Below are 19,595 nucleotides of genomic sequence, written 5' to 3'. Positions count from 1 at the left end.
ATATATATCACGTATAACGACTCTTATTACTACAACTTTTTTCATTTCCAATTACCTCCTTTAAAGAAAGTTCTGTTTTATATAAATTAAATAATTAGCTATTACACCACCTCTGATGCGTCTACGTCATGTAGTATTTTGGTCCATCGCCTCCTTCAGGCACAGTCCAATTGATATCCTGTGATGGAACTTTAATGTCACACGTTTTACAATGGATACAATTTTGCGAATTAATCTTAAACTCAACCCCTAATCCATTATTCTCATCAGCTGCTTCCTTTTCCACGGGTAAGTATTCATAAACACCAGCAGGACAGAATCTCTGCTCGATACCTTGATATTTCGGCCAGTTCAATTTGGCATGCTTGTTTAAATCTTGTTTTGGAACACGTAAATGACATTGTTCATCTTCATCATGATACGTGCCGGTTCTTGAAACTGATGTTAATAAATCAAATGTCAATTCATTGTCGGGTTTAGGGTACGTAATGGGTTTGAAATTGGCGGCAGGTTTGGTTGCTTCGGCATCTGAATGAGAGTATGATAATGTCCATGGTTCATGACCTTGTGAAATCATTGTTGAAAATCCAGAATGGGCTAATCCTCCAATTAAACCCAAAGGTGAGTTAAAACTTGGTCTAACGTTTCTCACCAGATACAATTCCTTGTATGCCCACGATTGTTTAAAGTTAGATTCATACTCCTCCAAACTAATAGCATCATTGACAATTTGATTCTCAAACTCTTCTTCATCATCCAATTCCAATTCCTTAATACGATTGAAAATCGCCTCAGCGGCAACAATACCCGACTTGATGGCAGTGTGGGTACCTTTAATCTTGGGAACATTTAAAAATCCCGCACCACAACCAACTAAAACACCACCAGGGAAATACAATTGTGGAATACTTTGATACCCACCTTCATTCAACGCTCTAGCTGCATACGAAACACATTTCCCGCCGCGTAATACATCTGCGTAATATGGATGAGTTTTCATTTTTTGAAATTCTTGATAAGCGGAAATGTATGGGTTGGCATAATCCAATCCAATGACAAGCCCCACTGCGACTAATCCATCGCCGAAATGGTAAATGAATCCACCTCCATATGCAGATGATTCTTTAGTTAATGGGAACCCCAATGAATGGCCCACATAACCAGGTTTGAAATTCTCAGGTTTCACTTCCCATACTTCTTTAATCCCCAATCCATAAGTTTGTACATTTGCATGTTTACGCAAGTCGAATTTCTTGATCAATGTTTTAGTCAATGATCCATGACATCCTTCGGCAAATACCGTGACTCTAGCGTTAAACTCCATCCCCTTTTCAAATGTATCCTTAGGAGCACCTTGTTTATCGATCCCCATATCTTTAGTAGCCACACCAATAACTGAATCCTCTCCTTCATTGTATACGACATCACTAACTGAAATACCCGGGTACAATTCCACACCCAATTCCTCAGCTTGTTCACTCAAGTACTTGACCAAATTATTCAAACTTGTAATATAATTTTTCCCCTTGTTGGCCAATTGTGGAGGCTCAGGCAATGGCCAACTTGACTTCTCAGTCAAATACTTCATATGATCTTCAGTCACTTTCGTCACCAAATCAGCCGGTACCGGAATATCCTCCTCCGAATCAGGAAACAACTCACGTAATGCTCTAGGTTCAATAACGGCTCCACTGACTATGTGGCTACCAAAATCAGCCGCTTTCTCCAATACGACAACTCGTTTATCTCCATTGCCGTGTTCGTTATCCAATTGTTTCAATTTGATAGCGGTGGCTAAACCAGCTGGTCCGGCTCCAACTATACATACATCGACATTGTCTTTAGGTCTCTCTTGATTTAGTATCTCGAGTTGTTCTTCAGTTAAACTAGCTAGACGAAGGGGAGTGCTGTGGAATGATCGTGTAGCAACGGAAATGCAACTCCGATGACTCAAGGCAAAGTGGCGGGGGTATCGATGATGGTGATGATGTAGTCTGCGAGTGAGCGTTCGCTTGGGGAAACGTGTTGAAGTCTTTAGGAGTCTCTGTAACATGCCTGGATTATGAGACTAAAGCTGTGATAAATAGGGGGACGATGTAATGTAGCAGCTTAATCTCGTGGACGTAAGGTCTTAATTATTGAAAAATTTAAAAAATTGACTCAGATGCGTGGCCTGCATATAACCACAGGCGAATCAGATTGCGTAAATTAATCATCAGCGGAGGGGAAGATATAGAATGTGCTGAGAGGATATGCCATAGGAGATAACTGGAGCAGGTTTGATTGTGACAGGAATAGTATACGACAGGTTTAAAGGTGATGGTGTAATAGTTATGGGCAGCGATTTGTAAATGTTTTGATAATTTTGCAGCAAATTCGAGCAAAGAGTTGGAACAAATTTATTTGTACTGACAAGTAGTAATCAACTGCTTTATACACACTGCGTAAACACTACAAAGATAAGTTGTCAGTCTTCTCAGCTGACATGCTTCTAACTATATTTGAGGCGGATTGTTGCATTGCTCTATGACTGATTGATTAAAACAAAGATATTTGGTGTCTTTGATTATCAAAACATATGCCCAAAATCTTACTGAAAATTCGTCTTTTAGTTTAACTAAGGTTTGACGAAAGGGTTTATTGTCGACTCCTAGTCAGATGTGCTCGTAATAAACCGTGTCTCCCCTCAGATATCACAAACTAGCAACATTTAACCAACAGACAGTGCCAGATTACCTCAGATTTCTCTCTATAAACTATCTGGTTATCCACCCTCTCTCTTCCCTATCAGTTCTGCATTCCTTTCGAATGACTAAACAATTTCAACCCTGTCCAAGAAACAAAAGCCCACCACCAACAAACAACATAAATACACCAAAGTTTAATAACAAGACCATCCATTGTTTGAAACACAGTAGTTAGTTGTGTATGTAGTAGTGTTCCTGTAATTGGGGCGATGATAAACTGCCATAGATGAAAGAATGAGTTCATTGTTATGATGAATAGTAGCCATGTTGAAAGGAGGATTGCATAGCCATAGAGTTTCAAGTTGGGGTTGGCTTCTTTTAGCTCAGTTGATTCATTCATGTCGGTAGGCTGATTGGTGTTCATTGCTCATGTGTATGTGTTGGATGATCTTGTTTGTTATGCTGCGTGTTTTTAATTTCTTCTTTTTTTGTCTGTGTCTTTAGATAAGGGAATGGCAATGATTTTGATATGTACCCATAACAAAATTGACCATATAAGGAATTAACAAAAGTACCCTTCTTTCAATTGCACACTTACCAGTATATATAAACAGTTACAGTCCCATAAAATAAAAAATAAACAAAGAAAAGGGTATTCAAATTGTTCTGGGAAATCTGCATAAGGTTATGTTTTGCAATCGTTCTTGATCTTAAGGGCCTCGTGGTCAACACGGAATCCAATGGTTACTATGGGTATGATATGTCTGCGAGTAACTTCAACATAATCCTACAATCTTACAAGTTCTTCTTTAAAGGTAAATTTACCAAACTTCATATTTTGGTATGTTACAGTTGGAGATATGAACTTTTGATTGATTAAACAACACTGATCAAAGGATTGGCTCAGTCTATTTTCTTTGATCAGAGTTTAAAATCAACAAACGTGGCTTTTGTAACTTGAATGAAATTAGTTATCTTTTCAAGGATGTTAATGATAGTTCTTTTTTATTTTAATAAATGTTTTGTAAATTGTTGTGTAATTGGTGCATTTGTAGAGTCTCTATTTCGTAAAAAGGGATAAGATAAAGATTAATGTTAAAGAGGAGCGATAACATATTGTATTGAAGGTCGTTATGTGACAGCGTAAGAGTTAACCGATGCAATCGTAGTTCTTTTTCTTCTTTTGGGAGTGAAATCAGAGGGGGAGACAAGAGATTGAGTAATTGAGATCCTATATGGTAACTTCAAACAAGACTCTTTACATCAATTCATTAAAATATACAAAATACTGGATTGGTATATCTCGTTGTTGGCATCTTGGACAGGCATTACGTAGCGCAAGTGGTTGCAAACAAAAGAGCTGGAATCAACAATTCATTACTTAACACAGCTGAAGTTTAGTCAGAGGTCAATTCCTCTTGAACATAACCCCAAAGACAAGTATCGTAATGCCGCAAAGCAAGTAATAAGATACCTGAAAGGAACTGAAAGTGTTGGTCTTGTTATAAAATGCTACCTGGACAGCGATTGGGGATATTTATCGTATAAATAGCAAATCAACCAGTGGTTACTGCTTTTCGCTAAGGAGGAAAAGGTAAATTAAAAGAAAAGAGCACTAGATTTTTAATATTGATCAATAGACAGGCTCTCAAAAGTAGACTAACTCTAATTTTGATCAATACATTTTAATCCAGTTAGAATTTGACAAACCCAAATGTAATCTCAACCATTGATATCACTATTAAATGGTGATTACCTTCAAGTTCAATTCTGTATGACTCTATATTTCTTCCGCTTCCTTTCCTTGGTAAGAAATAAGAAGAAGAAGAAAATGAAAACATCTGAAAAAGATTTCTTCTCTCTATTTATACTTTCCAACCATCACCAAACAAAACAAAACGCGAAGTTTTCACCATCAGATTAGTAGGTTTCCCAAAACAGTGAAAATACGCAGCGTATTACAAAATCAGCAACATATTCTCACACGTGACCACCGCTATCCACTATCCAATAGAAAACTTTATAACGTTGCCATCAGTAGAAATGTTCTCAATACTATGAAGGTGTGGATATATCCTATGAGTATGCATTTACTCCTATCGTAGGATTAGTTTCTCAATTATTAACACTACTCAAGCAGTCTAACTTGGTGAAAAGAGGGACAGTTAGACCCACTCGTAATGCTTTCATTTTTATCTTTACCGTTTAGCGCATCAATTGAATGTGATTTGGGTGACTAGAAGTCCCTGTTCATCTACTTCTGTTATATCAGCTACCACTAATCCCACTCGAGAACAACAGAAGAAACAAGAAGCTACAATTGTAAAATACATAACATACTGATTTAACATAGTATTATAATGAAATGAAGTAAAATACATACCTAAAGAATAAAATGAACGCAACATTCAAAACAAGAAATAATGTACATCAACCTTGACAATATCTTCAAAGAGCTTTGCATTAAAATAAACTTGTTAAAACGCAGAAACGACAAATTCAGTTTGAGGTAATTAGATGACACTCTTTTTATTTCAATTTACTTCAAAAGACCGGAATCAGATTGCAAGTGTAGAAACTCCATTCGTGATCATCAAGTGGAGATTACCATTGAGAATTTGATTTGACCCAGACTTTCTTCAATTGAAACACGTTGTAAGTGTACTAATACCATATTAACTTATCCCAGATGGAATTCAAAATACAATGAACACAAGTCGAGATTCCCCGCTCCATATACTATTGTCCACGACAGAAGGGGTTTGAACGTCAAATAGATTGTTAGATGAAAGAAGAAGAAGAAGAAGAAGAAGAAGAAAAAGAAGGAAATGTGGGAATTTGCAACACTATTTATAGTTTTTCCCTCTCTCTCTCTCTCTCTCTCTCACTGTGTGTGCGTGACTACAATGTGTTGCAAAGATTGGTGTGTGTTAAATTCAAAGAGGGGAAAGGTGTCAAAACTAGGTGTGTGTGTTAAGCGATACATGAGAACTAATAAGCTGATACTCCTTATATACTGTCATCCCACAATGAGACTTCTCCTTAACTGTATCCCGAGAAGAGCATATTTCTGCACACAAATCCCACATTATGAAGAAAGTGCAGTTCGGAAAGCTAATGATAAGGTGCCAACACTTTATTTGTGAATAAAAATAGTGGAGTACCAGGTAACAAGCACACTAGAGCGTGTCTACGTAAATAAGTACCAACGGATTCACTATTTACGTAAGCTTTATAGTGCTGTACTAGCCAGCGTATAGCATACTAAGTAAGTGTTACTACATTATTCATCCAACGATATATATATTTTATACATTCAATGTTTATATAATAAACCCCTCGAGGCTTGGTTATGAGTTCAACCGAGTATACAAATGGCTTTTATACATACGACAATTCAAATACAAAATATATCACACGCCAGGTCGCAACAATCGCCTAGTCAAAGTGAAATTGACTAATTGATTGCATTAAGCCTAGTGCCTATCAACGTTCCCACTTGCACAGCCAACACACGCGCATACATGTGGACTGCACTTGGGGAAGTTAACGAAAGAAATTCAAGTGCGGTTACTATATTGATCCACACGCTTCACCACAAAGTGGGTTCTCGTCAATTGATCAATACAGTCATCACACACTATGAAATCTGATCCATTTGTAATTGAAACACCATTATGAAAAAGAATTAAATGGTGATTACCTATGAATCAGTTTGGATTCCTTTCTTTGTAAAAGAAAGAAAACTTACGTGTTTTTTTTTTTGAATAAATTTTCTTGGTTTGTGGATTCGTCTAATTATTAGTCCTTGTTGACATATAATTAAGAAAATGTACTCTTTGTGCAACTATGGGGCCAAGACAAGACCCTTAATACTAATCCCCTCACCCGTACTGAGGGAGCTTGAAGTAGTGCGATGGCAATTAGAGCATATTAATAGTGAATTGACTATAAGTAGAGTAGCTTGCACCACCACTACAAACTCTTTTCTTGTCTACTTAAATTTTGAATATTGATACTATAACTCTAAATACTTAAAAAAAATCACTAAAATACATTTAACTCATACTTGAATCAACATCATCATCAAAATTGAACCCCATCAGCCTAACTTTATTCAACAAAGCGTCATGATCCTGTTTCAATTTATCATTCTTTGACTCCAAAAACTTGATATACTCAATTGACTTAGCCAAGATTGTCCCCTTGTTCAATTTCCTGGCCGGCTCTAAACCTTCTAAATCTATACTCTCAATCTCTTTATCATCAAGAACCTGCAAATCCATACCTTCAAAACTGTTGAAATCTTCATTATCTGATAAACTATCATCACCAGCACCTGATCCACCAGCTCCATATGCGGAATCACTAAACTCGCCATTTTGCTGTTGGAGTCGTAACCTTTGCTTCTCTTGTAGTTTGCGTAATAGCAATACTTTTAAAGTTGGTACTGATTCTTGTAATGCATTGAATTTGTTGTTGATCTTGTTACGGTATCTTTGTTCAATTACATTATGAGCCGATTTAACTCTTGGGCGACCAGGACGATTTCTTCTCAAGAGACTGGCAGTTGATGTTGGAATGGATGTGGGGATTGGTGTGGAAAGGTAGGATGTTGCTGCCGATGATGATGTTTCACCACCTGAAGGTGGTGCTACTGGTGAAGGACTGAATGAGTTCAAAGTGGCAGTAAATTCCAGCTCGGTTTTCACTTTGGAGATTTTCCTCTTCTTTTGCTTGTTGGCCAAAGGAGTCTTTAGTGGTTGTGCTGTTGGTGTTGTTGGTAGCTGTCTCAACTCATTTGTTAATGGTGACAACGATGGTGATTTACTACCAGAGAAGCTTTGCAATCTCGATTTAGTCAATGTGGCAATTCCATTTGGTTGTTGAGCTGACGATAAAGATGACGATGAGGATAAGTTGAAGTTGTTGGTGGTGTTGGCAGTAGGGGTATGGGCTTGGTAACTATTGTTGGATCCTTCTTCCAAGCTGACATTACTTGAAGCATCACCTTGACGGGTTGGGGTATTGTTACCTGTCATTGTAGCATCGATACCATTGATAGAGTTACCATTTCTTTGGTTGACTCCATTGGGAGCACTTTGAACCGTTAATGGGGACCCCAATGGACTGGTTTGAGACGCTCCTTGTGATAACCTTGGTTGCTCTGGTGGTGGTGGTGGTGGAAGGTGTTGGTTATGAGGTGAATTATTGTTACCTATTTCAAACCCGTTTGATCTAGACACCATGGATCCATTGCTGATGAAACTTTGTTGTTGGAATTGAGTATTGTCATTACCATTGATGGGTAATTCATTCTCCAACTGGTTGTAGTTGATTACTGTTGCTGCATCAGCTGCACTGGCAAAAGGCCTAGCTTCATTTCCCAAGTACTCTGTGTTACTAGGTAACAGGTTGTAGTGGAAGCTACTTTGTTGATAATCATTTGCAATTGATGTTGATGAGGGTAAGCTTAATGCTTTGACTCTTCCATTGTATTGAGGATAAGGTTGGTCAATTGTAAAGTCAAACTCTTCTTGGAAACTAGTACCATTGTCAATATCAGACTCTTCCATTTTGATCAAATTGTCAGTGCTGCTAGTACTTCCAAAGCACAGAGTATCTTCAATCTTGATAGGATACTGTTGTTGCTGACCAACTTTTTGTTTGATCTCAATCTGCATTGAGCTGGGGCTATGTTGTGGTTTAGTACTGTTTGACCCTATGCTTTGATTATCATCTGGACGTTGAGAGCATCTTGAAACACTTGTATGTCTATAGTGTACATCAGCAGAAGGGGTAGGCTGTTGACGTGGAGAAGGCTGGTACAAGTTCCCATGTGGTGAATTATGTGTCAAGTTTTGCAGCTGAAGTTGTTGTTGCTGTTCCAATTGTAGCTGATTCCTATCTTGTAGCTGATGCTGAATCTGTTGTTGGTCTAGTATATGTTGATGATCACTGTCATACATTGTAGTTGTTAGGCATAAACCGTATTGTAAATCCCTAAATGGCATTGAAGTTTAAATCTGTCTATGCAAGAACTTAAAAAGAAAAAAGAACAATAGTTGTGATATTCTTGAATGGTTATGAGATGGTTTTATTGTTTTTATAAACCCTTCCTTTGTTTATACTTTTTGTGAAAGAACGTCGTTTCTTTTTCTATCAATAAAGCTCGTGATAGTTGTGAATATATGGCAGAAAAAAAGCAAACCCTTGATTATGGAAACCAATTATAATAAACTTATCTTGATGAAGAAAGAAAAAGAAAAAGAGGGAAAAGAGGATTATCAATATTATATAGAAAGCATTGAACTTCTTCAGGGTTATTTATATACAAATGCACGTCTATGTATAAGTAACCAAATGCAAAGGAACACCAGAGAGTCTAAAAAAGAAAGAAATTTATTCCCGCACACCGTCAACTGTATGAATATTGGAACCCCTAGCGTTTTGTGTCATTGGTTACAAAAGAAAGCGTTGGGTACAAAAGCCATCATACGCAGCAGAAAAGAAAAGAAGAAAAAAAATTTAATTTAAATTACTGACCCTCAGTATACATAGTTAAGCGCTAGATTTGGAACCCCAAGAAAAAATAAAAAGCAAAAATTTTTCTTTTCTTTCTTCTTTCTATCAACCACCTGATCCAAACACACTCCGTAATTGATACCGAAAAAAGAAACTAGATGGAAGGGTCGGTTGTAAAAAGAAAGGTACAAATCAGTAACAAAGTGTACATGTCACGTTTATAGTCAGTAATTTTTTATTGATTTTGACTCTGGCTCTTGGCAATAAACTTTACATATGGAAGCGCGTGAAATTTTTGTACTGTAGTGTAGGAGTGAATTTTTTTTTAGGCGTCGAGCTGGCTTTAAGCAGTGTCTATGTTAAAGGCAATTTTCTGCTCTAAATGTAGGCATTGCTTACCATATTTAGTAAAAACTTAATTGGTTTATCGCCAACTTTAGCGATGCATATTTTTGTAAGCTTTCAAAAATAGAAATGCAACAAGGCGCAAAGTCTAAAAATAAACTTTCGATAAAAGAAAAAAAAAAGAACACCGTTACGTTCGGAGTGTCCAAATCCAAATTGTGTACCATAGCCACAAAAGAAAAAGTTTAATGAGTACAAAGACACAAAGATGTAGAAGGGAACATTTTATGATACCTTTCATGATTATCACTCCACTGGGTCATTAAAAATTTGCAGCTTGTAATATCCGTGAGGGGCGGTAATAAATAATGTTACATTAGTGCTAAATGGTTAGCAAAATCTTATTACGCGTTAGTATAGTTTAACTAGGAGCCTCATCGTAGATTAGCTTGTGTATGGTTAAGCCGGGTTTTCCTCGCTTGCGGAGTTTAAATCATGGACTTCAGAAACGATAGAGATACTCTACTATCACTTGCAAGTTCCGAACCTGCCATTAGCTCATTGTCTCTCTAACTCAACCGGTTGTAAATAAAATCACTCACTCAAGTTATGTATTACCGGCTCCAACCTTGCTTGGTATGAAAAGGAAAGCAGATTTACACTATCAGGCAACTTTTTTTTTTGGTATGTCTTTTTTCTTGTACAGGTTGAAACCACCAGATCTTTGCATGGCCACGATGTGTTTGAGTTATATTGAAAGCGTAGAACGTTTTATTGTTTCATTATCAATTGTTCAGTTTAAGCGATGGTGCAGACACAATAAGAGATAGCAAAATCATCCTCGGACTTATTTATTGTAGTTTACACATCATGCATTTCCGTATGACGTTTTACGAATACAAAAACAAAAAAAAAAAAAGTAGCATTGTTGTATTTAGTCTAGTAGAGGCACAGCATGCAAGACCAGATCTCCCCGAAGTACATTTGGTTGTACCTTCTAGCAAATGTGTATAGCTATTTTACGACTGTGATGCCGAGTTTACGGATCAGTGTTGTTCCGCCATTGTTCTTGTAGCATCCTCCAATTGGGACATTGAAGCGTAAAAATTTGATCATTCTCTACCGGAACTGACATCTGTCATGTGGATCTGCCATTGAAGAACTTCACCAGCCTTCTTTTTCACTCTGTTTGCTCAGTAGATGGGGTTCGGCTAAAGTCAACCTTTGTGCAAGCTATGTAAACATTAGCCAATAACCAGGCTGCCTAAACCTCTAAAGCATTAGTAGAACCCTATTTTTAAGGTTTCTTTTTTTCCATTGAATTTCCTTTTCCAGCTGTAAATGTTGGGGACTCATGCATAAGCTGCAAAAGAAAAAAAAAAAATCATACGATTGGTGACGCACTGTCATGCACGAGGAACATACACAAAACTAAAAAATTGTGGGTTACAGCCTCAGCTTCAAACTGATACCTGGCAAAGAAATTTCTTGATAGCGTCGGCCTTGCAATTAGCTACAATGATATCTAGGGCCGACTTAAGCGTTTGTGCATAGCATAAGTACTTGTCAAACTTGACTCGTTTGTGGCGAACGGGAAAGTGATTTTCCGCCAAATTAGTCAATTGATTATTAATTCATCTAAAAATGCAGTTCAAGAGCGGGCTTACATAATATTTAGCCTGTTTAAGTAATTTTTAGACATGACAGATCTAAACTATCCAATCCTTTTACTGCAAAAAAATGGATCTACCTGCTATGTGTGTCGTGCAGATCCCGCAAGTGCGGAAAGGGCTTAGCCGCAATGGACAGCACTTGTTGGGTTTAAATCCGCTCCATCTCGAGCTATGTATTTTACAACTCCGCTCTGGCAGATACTTTGAGGGTTTCAAGGAATCCGTAATTTTTTTTTTACGAATTGTAAACCGTTTTAACAGTTTGATTAACAAAGTTTTATAAGCTTTTCCCTGCCAACCGCCTAAAGTTTCGCAAATTTATGGTAAGGGTTAACTAAAAGTTACGCACCATATTAACTCTTTCCTAACCTAGTGTAACATGTAAATACATCTCTTACCCCTTTTATTACGCTTGCACTAACCACTGTAACCATTTGATGTGCGGATATTGCATCTTGCGTACCATCTAAAAACCGGTGCAACGGTAACGCCAGTTCTCCAAAAAAAAAAAAAAGTTAAACTACTTTATACAGAGAGAGAGAAAACCCTGTGAGATGATCATCAGACAACCAAACGCATCTTCTTAACGCACAAGCGAAAAGATATAGACTGCACTTAGTTGTCAGCGTGTTATTAGCCCATTAATATCATGTCGGACCTTCATGATCTATGCAAATTCCCTCAACGTCCGATCACGGCCACATACGTTGACAATTTAAAGTTTTATTTGAAAAATGGAATTCCAGCGACATATACTGTTGAAGAGGCTTATAATTTCATCAATGGGATTGAAGAGGAGCCAACGACAACCACAACTCCATTGCATTTGATTTGTACTCATGTGCCAAAAGATTTGACCCTGGATGAGGTAGCAATTGTTTCGCAAATGGTTGAAATTTTATTTGAGTATGGTGCTGGGTGGAGTTTTACTGATATAAATAATAATACTCCTGGTTGTATATTGATAGAGAGGGGATTGGCGGAGTTGCCTATTTATCAGCAAATTGTGGATGCTGGTGTGAGAGCAGAGTTGTTGTTGAGAAAGGTGAGTGAATATGATATGGAAGTGATTAGTGATACCGAGGATTTAGACCATGAGGCAATTGCGGGTAAATCCGAAAAGACTGAAGAGGCTTTGGCTGATGAGCCGGAGGAAATAAAGACCGCCGAGGACACAAAAGAAAGTGCATCTGCTGGTAGAGTAGTTTCAGACGACGCACCAGATGCACCATCACAGAACCAGGAATCATACCTCAGCACAAAACTCGAATACGTCGATGATGCACTCGTCACCAAAGATAGAAAAGATGGAGTAATGATGTCGTGGGAATCAGATATAATGCAACTTGGTGCCGACACTCTATTCAAAGGTGCTTATATTGACACAAATGAGCTCGATTCTGAAGTAAATGTGCTAAACATTGGTTTTGGAATGGGAATAATAGACACCATGATCCAAGCTAAAAAACCAACTATGCATTACATATGTGAAGCACATCCTGATGTGCTCGAAAAGTTGAAAACTGATGGATGGTTTGACAAGCCAAATGTCAAGGTCCTTGCTGGAAGGTGGCAAGATGAGCTTCCTCAACTACTCAACCAAGGAGTGTTTTTCAATGGGATATACTATGATACTTTCTCTGAGCATTATTCCGATATGTTGGATTTATTTGATTTAGTGGTGGGATTATTGAAACCACATGGTGTATTTTCATTTTTCAACGGATTGGGAGCTGACCGTCAAGTTATTTATCAAGTGTATCGGAAATTGGTGGAGTTGGATTTGGCCAATTATGGACTAGAGTGCAAGTTTGTGGATATTGATGTTCCCGATACATTGTTTAAGAGCAAGAGTGATGAGGAGGATGCAGATTCTAGTGTATGGGATAACGTTAAAAGGAGTTATTGGTCTTGTCCTACATACTATCACCCTGTGGTTAAATTTATAGACTTTTAGACAATGTGAACTATACCAGTACCGACTTCTCCGACTCTATATTGCAGCCCAACCCCATAAACGCTTCATCCAATGCTCGTTCAAACACATTGGAGATTCTCCACCCAGCACCAAGATACTCCTTATTCTTTGCCAATCCAAATATGTATGGGTCATGATAGCTGCCCTTTGAGCTGTTTTCAATATCCATTAGTTCATCAATGGTTTGTGGAATACGCAACATGTGGTACTTTTTATGCAACTCTCTATCACCTTGAAATGGAGTAAACGGTACCATCTTAGCCTCTTCATCTTCAGATTTGCCTCTTGCCAATGGATTTGATTGATTAAATTGTTGTTCAAGCTGGTTGTTAATCTGTTGCAATTGTCGCTTACGCTGCGAATTTCTCTTTGTGAGTTGATTCTGTTGCTGTTTTATCAACTCTTCACTAGTCATTGAACTATTAGCCATTCGATCTAAGAGATCCTGTTGTTGTGTTTTTGAAAATTCTAAATCTTCCATTTCCATTCGTTTTTGAATCTTGAGTTTTTCTTGTTTCAATCGTTCCATTGCATCTTGATACTTTAATAAATCAGCATTCTTTTGTGATTCTCTCATATTCTTTTCAATAATTTCTATCCGATGATCTTGTTCATATTGAGCTAATTCTCGTTCAGTTTGTTCAACATCAATACCATTATTCAACTTGAAAACGATATCCTCAATATGTTCCAAATACTGATTATACTCCTTCAAGTTGGGGAAATCCTCCTCGGTCTTATTATAAATAGCTCCAACTTTTCGTCTAATATCAATCTCTCGTTCAATTACCAAGTTTTCAAATATCTGTTGCTTGAATTTGTTCTTTCGAAGTATCTTACCACATTTTGGGTACGGACAAGGAGCTGGACCAAGCGAGAATATCCTATCAACACATGATTCGCAAATTTTGTGATAACACTCAGGGTTTATTAGGAATTTCATATTTGGTGATAAGTATTTGTCAGTTTTGCAAATAGGACACATGTCCTTTAATTGATCATCTGGGGAGGAGTTAGTATAGTTGCGGAGAGTGGACTGTGCAAATGAGTGCATACCTTCTGCTACTTGAAGCATGTTTGACGACGTATTAAAGGGGATGATGTGGCAAAGAAAGTGACTGATTAGAAATATACTTTTCCATATCTCTCAAATTTAAAGTGCGTGTGGCTCTATATGCAGGATTATATTCCTCAGAAACAAAGCGTATTAAAGGATGACTTCTCAGATAAACCAGTACATGTTCTATTGACTGAGCTATTCCTATCGCATCCTGGCTTATTCATGCTTTGTACCTCTAGTAACCTGATGAGAAGGCGATCTTCTCGCACTTAGACAAGTTTAACTGGAATAATGTTTAAGAGCGAAAATATGATACTTCACTCAACATATAGTACTCAATGAGTCGTCTCATCCCATTTGTGAACCCTTGTTGTTCTAAAACGTTAGCTACTAGGCCGTTCAAACTTGATGGTGTGCGTGTATCTTGTCGAAATCTTAAGATTCCATGCAAAATCTAACCTCAAAACAGCATGCGAGAGTATGGTGATATTTTTAGCCAACTGTTTCAAGCTTTACAAGGCTATATTGATGGTAGATGCTATAGCCTAACGCGACCAAACAACCTCTCTAGTCCCTACCCCTTGACTCCTTTCGTTTTTGTATGTAATGGTTAGACGATTGAAGAAAATAGGAACAGACACAGATATAGGTTCCATCAGACAGACAAAAACTGTCAAAACACACCAAAAATGGTAAAAAAAAAGACAGACGGACAGACAAAAAAAATAAAAATGGAAAAAGTCAGACAGAAAAAAGAAAAAAATTATGAAGAGAAAAAAAACAACAAAAACGAAACCAAACCAAACGACAACAACAAACAGAGGTTACAACAGTTAAAAAAAGAGTTAGAAACAGTTCTACTATTAAACGTATTATATACTCAACCAATACAGCACTATACTATACTGGAGATATTAGTCACCCTAGAGGTAAATACACACGCTTTTTATTCACTCAATTGCTTTATTACTCCTAATTCACACACAATCACCCGAGGTTAAACTTACAATGTCGAAACAAGACAAACGCAATGAGATCTCACGCTCGTTTTCCCTGCAATCCAATAAATCATTTAGCTCCAATTCCTCACCATCGGTGTCTCGTATCAATTCAGCAGGTCCACTAAATATGGCCAATTTCAATAAACAAAGCTCACCAAAAGATCATTTGTATTACAAAAGTGAAGCTTTGAAAGCGAGATTACAAAAGATTGAAGGTATGGGACCATTTTTGGATTTAGCATTTAACAAAGCCGAAAAACTATGTGAACAGCAATCGTTATCTTTGGCCCAGGAGAAGAATACTGAGTCAATGAGTAGATTGTCAATGTCTTCGGTTAGCTCACATGATAGTGGAACATTAGTTACAAATAATACAAATAGAACCAGTGGCTCACAAGGTAGCAATAACAGTATAGGTGACAGTCTTTTAACTTTTACTGCTGGTGTGTTATCACTCAATATCAGTGTTGATTCTGCCACTCAATTGTGGCAATTATTCCAACAAGGAGCTCCATTGTGTCTCATATATAACCAAATATCATCGGAACATAAACTAGCGGTGGTAAGCTCCGATGACCAACGGGTTTGCAAGAAATCAGTTTATGAGTTTATTATTGCCATGAAGATGAATTTGAAATTTGAAGATGATGATTTGTTTACTATATCTAATGTGTTTTCTGATAGTACCCAGGATTTACTAAAGATTATCAATGTGGTGAATAAGTTGCTTGATGCACCGGAAGATCCAGATATTAATGTTGATGTGCAAATTACTAATGAACGATCAAAAGTGTTTCGTGAAATTATAGAGACAGAAAGAAAATACGTTCTGGACTTGGAGTTAATGGTAACCTATAGGAACCAATTATCTGATGCAGAACTACTCTCATCGGAACAGATTCACACGCTATTCCCCAACCTAAACGAAATTGTTGATTTCCAAAGACGTTTTCTAAATGGACTTGAGTGTAATATCAATGTACCAGTTAGGTATCAAAGAATTGGCTCAATTTTCATTCATGCAAGTCTAGGTCCATTTAAAACGTATGAACCATGGACAATAGGTCAACTAACTGCAATAGAGCTAATCAACAAAGAGGCAACGAACTTGAAGAAGTCATCCGCATTACTTGATCCCGGATTTGAACTACAATCATATATTCTTAAACCAATTCAAAGATTATGTAAATATCCATTACTATTAAGAGAATTGATAAAGACATCACAGGAAACATTCACCTCAACTGATGATCTACTGGATGCAGCTTTTGCTTCACATAATGAGCTTTTAGCTGCACAAGAGGCAATGAAGGAGGTTGCCAATCGCGTCAATGAAGCGCAGAGGAGAGCTGAAAATGTGGAATATTTACGCAAGTTAGTTGAACGGGTCAAAAATTGGCGTGGATTCAATTTGAAAGACCAAGGAGAGTTGTTGTATCATGGCATAGTTGGAGTGCGCGATGCAGATAGTGAAAAGGAATATGTTGCTTATTTGTTTGAAAAGATTATATTCTTCTTTGTGGAGCAGGATAAAGATAAAGAAAAGCATGAAAAGAAGTTTAAAATTGGATTAAGAAAAGTTTCTGGTGCTGGTTTAAGTTCGTCTACAGCAAATTTACTTGAATCGATAAACAGCGGTACCAATGACTCGAGCACGTTGGAGTTAAAAGGAAGAGTGTATATCCTGGAGATATACAATATCAGTGCCTCTTCAAACCATGGATACACCTTGGTCATCTCATGGTCAGGTAAGAAGGAAAGCGGATCGTTCAAATTGAGGTACCGCAATGAAGAAACTAGAAACCAATGGGAACATTGCCTCCGGAATTTGAAAACTAATGAAATGAATTATCATCTTAGTAAGAAGCTACGTGACTCACAATCATCTGTCAATACCAACGATTCATCAATCTACGATTACAATGGATCTACCAACACCACTGCTGATTCGCCACAACAATTTTACTCAGGACAGCAACGACACTACTCCTCATCATCGACTTACAGTATGATGCAGCCAAACTCTCGCGTCAAATCGGGAGACTTGTCTCGTATCTCATCATCAGGATCAAATTCAAATACTCACACCACTGCCTCAACTACCCCTGCATCATCATCAGCTGCCAACTTGCCCCTATTCGATATCAAAGTTAAACTCATTTACAACCGATTAGAACTCCCTGATCCTTTAATCGTTTCCAACCAAACTCGTTTCAATGAGTTGTATCAAAAGATTTCTGGGAAAATCGCCACTAGTGAGTTGATTTCGGAAGACATATTGGTGAGCAAGTTGCGTTACAAGGATGAAGATGGTGATTTTGTTGTTATGGATTCGAATGAAGATTGGAATTTGGCGATTGATGATTTAGGTCAAGGTCGTAGTTTGACTATATGGGTGTCGTAGATAATCTTTAGACAGTGTATACGTATATACTATAGAAGGATTTTGTATTTGCTTTGAGAAGTGTAGTTGTGTGCTGTGTGCTCAATCTTCTTGGAGTGGTCATAAACGGATATATCCGAATGTGATACGTCACCATGGCTGCTGAAGGCAAGAACACCCTTGTTTGTTTGTCGTGTATACCACTGGAAGAAGCCGTTCAAGGGTGAAGATCTTGCACGCCACTACTAGATTGCCAAGGGATAAAAGATCCCGAAAGGGAGGTTAGGGGGGGAAGGGAGTCAGATACAAGTTTTTCCAACTTTGTGGCATTCTTGAAAATCACATTCACCCCAATAGTAGATTTTTCGTAAGCCAAAAGCAGATACCACTATGGTAGAGCAACTTTAAGGGATAATGAAACGAAATCTTCTTGGAGGACTGCATCTAACACGCCTCAATATCTCTTGTTTTGCAATTATTGTATCCCAATTTCACCTTTTCTCACTAAAACGTTTTGTGCAAATCCCTCCCTATCGGATTATAGGGACAAAACTGGCAAGTATAGGAGATAAAAGAAAGTCACTGAGTATACAATTTTGTACGCCTGGGTACCGCCATGCAGGTTGAGTAACAAAGCGGTTTCATGTGGGACTTGTGCTTGGCTCGCCTCAACGTGTGAGATTGCCAAGGAAATTGGTTAGGACCCTTCCAAATTTGAAGCGGAAGATATACAGAATTTAAGACACAATGCCAACCAAAGTATATTCGGATTATGTGAAAGGCAAATAGACCAGAATAAGTAGTAAGCTAAGTTTGCGGGAGTTCACGTTTCAATTGGTGGCAACAAAATGGAGTGTTTTAATTACGGTGCAAAAGCCCCGGACAACATGACACAAAATCCACTCCAGGATCGTCACGGATAACTGTTGCGAACGGTCGCCAAAATATGAGTGGAGTTTCGCCTCATCCCTATCCAGCACACTCTCAAACGTACATTGCAACCTCAACAACAAAAATTTGGGTGGTCCGAGAAAAATCATCTTCTAATGCTTCGTTTAGGAACACTGCAAAACGATATTGGGCAGACAAAAAGTAAACTTCATGGTCAAATAGTTAACGCCCCGTAAATAGTTCCAATTTAGACAAACAATGGGCTGATATAAATCTCGGTAGCAAAGCGAAGGAGAAAAACAAAACAAAACGGATTGCGTATATTGCTCTGCAAACGTTTGTTATTATCTCCAGGCTCGATTGATTTACGTTTCAATGGGAGACTAATTCAGCAAAAGATAAAAGCCTCCTTCTTACTTGAGCAACTTACACTGTATGCCGCCTGTTGCTTGTCGTATATGTCTGGACAGCAAAATACTATTATTCACTTAGCTTAACTCTTAAAATTTGTACTGAAATATTGCAAAAAAAAAGCAGAACAAAGTGATAATCCAACGCTGAAGTACTGTAAATTCAATATCTTATCATTGAATAAACGAAACCATAAAAGGATCTTAATTTAGATGATAGAGGGCGGTATTTACTAACTATCGAAGTTAATACTAAAATGTTCTTCTCATTTATCCCATTGTGCATTAAATCCAAAGGATCAACGAAAAATCAAAAAAAAAAATCAGACAAAAGTTTAATCAACGATGAAATACACAATCTGAATTGCATCACATGTTGATACTAAATATTATATTAAGAACATCTATACGCAGCGGAGCGTATCAATGAATCACCCCGGAAACGTTTCTTGACGATGCTTTGTTTTCAAATTAGCCATTTTTGGACTTAATTTGTCCCAAATTGGGTGGCCGCTGGAGAGTTGTTGATGATTTATTGAGTTTGCATAAGGAATTAGCACCTTTCACATGACTTGAAGTTGAATTTTGCTGTAATTCTGGGTCACAACCTCGATGTCCTATGTTCCAGTGCTACGTTACACC

General features: G+C 37.7%; 5 protein-coding genes across 5 annotated transcripts; 2 read left to right on the top strand and 3 right to left on the bottom strand. All coding sequences in view use genetic code 12, as the record gives it.

The window, feature by feature from the left end:
• Positions 1-121: 121 nt before the first annotated feature.
• On the bottom strand, positions 122-2,053 carry I9W82_004138 (putative electron-transferring-flavoprotein dehydrogenase; the record flags this gene model as incomplete). The annotated part of the gene is made up of 1 exon (XM_067693179.1): positions 122-2,053. The coding sequence occupies one exon, from the start codon at positions 2,051-2,053 to the stop codon at positions 122-124; it is 1,932 nt and encodes a 643-aa protein (XP_067547726.1).
• Positions 2,054-6,745: 4,692 nt separating this feature from the next.
• HMS1 (Hms1p) lies at positions 6,746-8,701 on the bottom strand (the record flags this gene model as incomplete). The annotated part of the gene is made up of 1 exon (XM_067693178.1): positions 6,746-8,701. The coding sequence occupies one exon, from the start codon at positions 8,699-8,701 to the stop codon at positions 6,746-6,748; it is 1,956 nt and encodes a 651-aa protein (XP_067547725.1).
• A 3,178-nt stretch (positions 8,702-11,879) lies between these two features.
• On the top strand, positions 11,880-13,187 carry RMT2 (protein-arginine N5-methyltransferase; the record flags this gene model as incomplete). Its single annotated transcript, XM_067693177.1, has 1 exon — positions 11,880-13,187. The coding sequence occupies one exon, from the start codon at positions 11,880-11,882 to the stop codon at positions 13,185-13,187; it is 1,308 nt and encodes a 435-aa protein (XP_067547724.1).
• A 10-nt stretch (positions 13,188-13,197) lies between these two features.
• TFB3 (TFIIH/NER complex subunit) lies at positions 13,198-14,283 on the bottom strand (the record flags this gene model as incomplete). Its single annotated transcript, XM_067693176.1, has 1 exon — positions 13,198-14,283. The coding sequence occupies one exon, from the start codon at positions 14,281-14,283 to the stop codon at positions 13,198-13,200; it is 1,086 nt and encodes a 361-aa protein (XP_067547723.1).
• Positions 14,284-15,276: 993 nt separating this feature from the next.
• On the top strand, positions 15,277-17,673 carry CDC24 (Rho family guanine nucleotide exchange factor; the record flags this gene model as incomplete). Its single annotated transcript, XM_067693175.1, has 1 exon — positions 15,277-17,673. One exon carries the CDS (start codon positions 15,277-15,279, stop codon positions 17,671-17,673), a length of 2,397 nt encoding a protein of 798 aa, XP_067547722.1.
• Positions 17,674-19,595: the final 1,922 nt, after the last annotated feature.

The sequence above is a fragment of the Candida metapsilosis genome (genome assembly GCF_017655625.1).
Source record: "Candida metapsilosis strain BP57 chromosome Unknown scaffold5, whole genome shotgun sequence".
NCBI classification, from domain to species: Eukaryota; Fungi; Ascomycota; class Pichiomycetes; order Serinales; family Debaryomycetaceae; genus Lodderomyces; species Lodderomyces metapsilosis.
The sequence above is the reverse complement of the archived record's forward strand: the minus strand, read 5'-3'. Positions and strand labels throughout refer to the sequence as shown.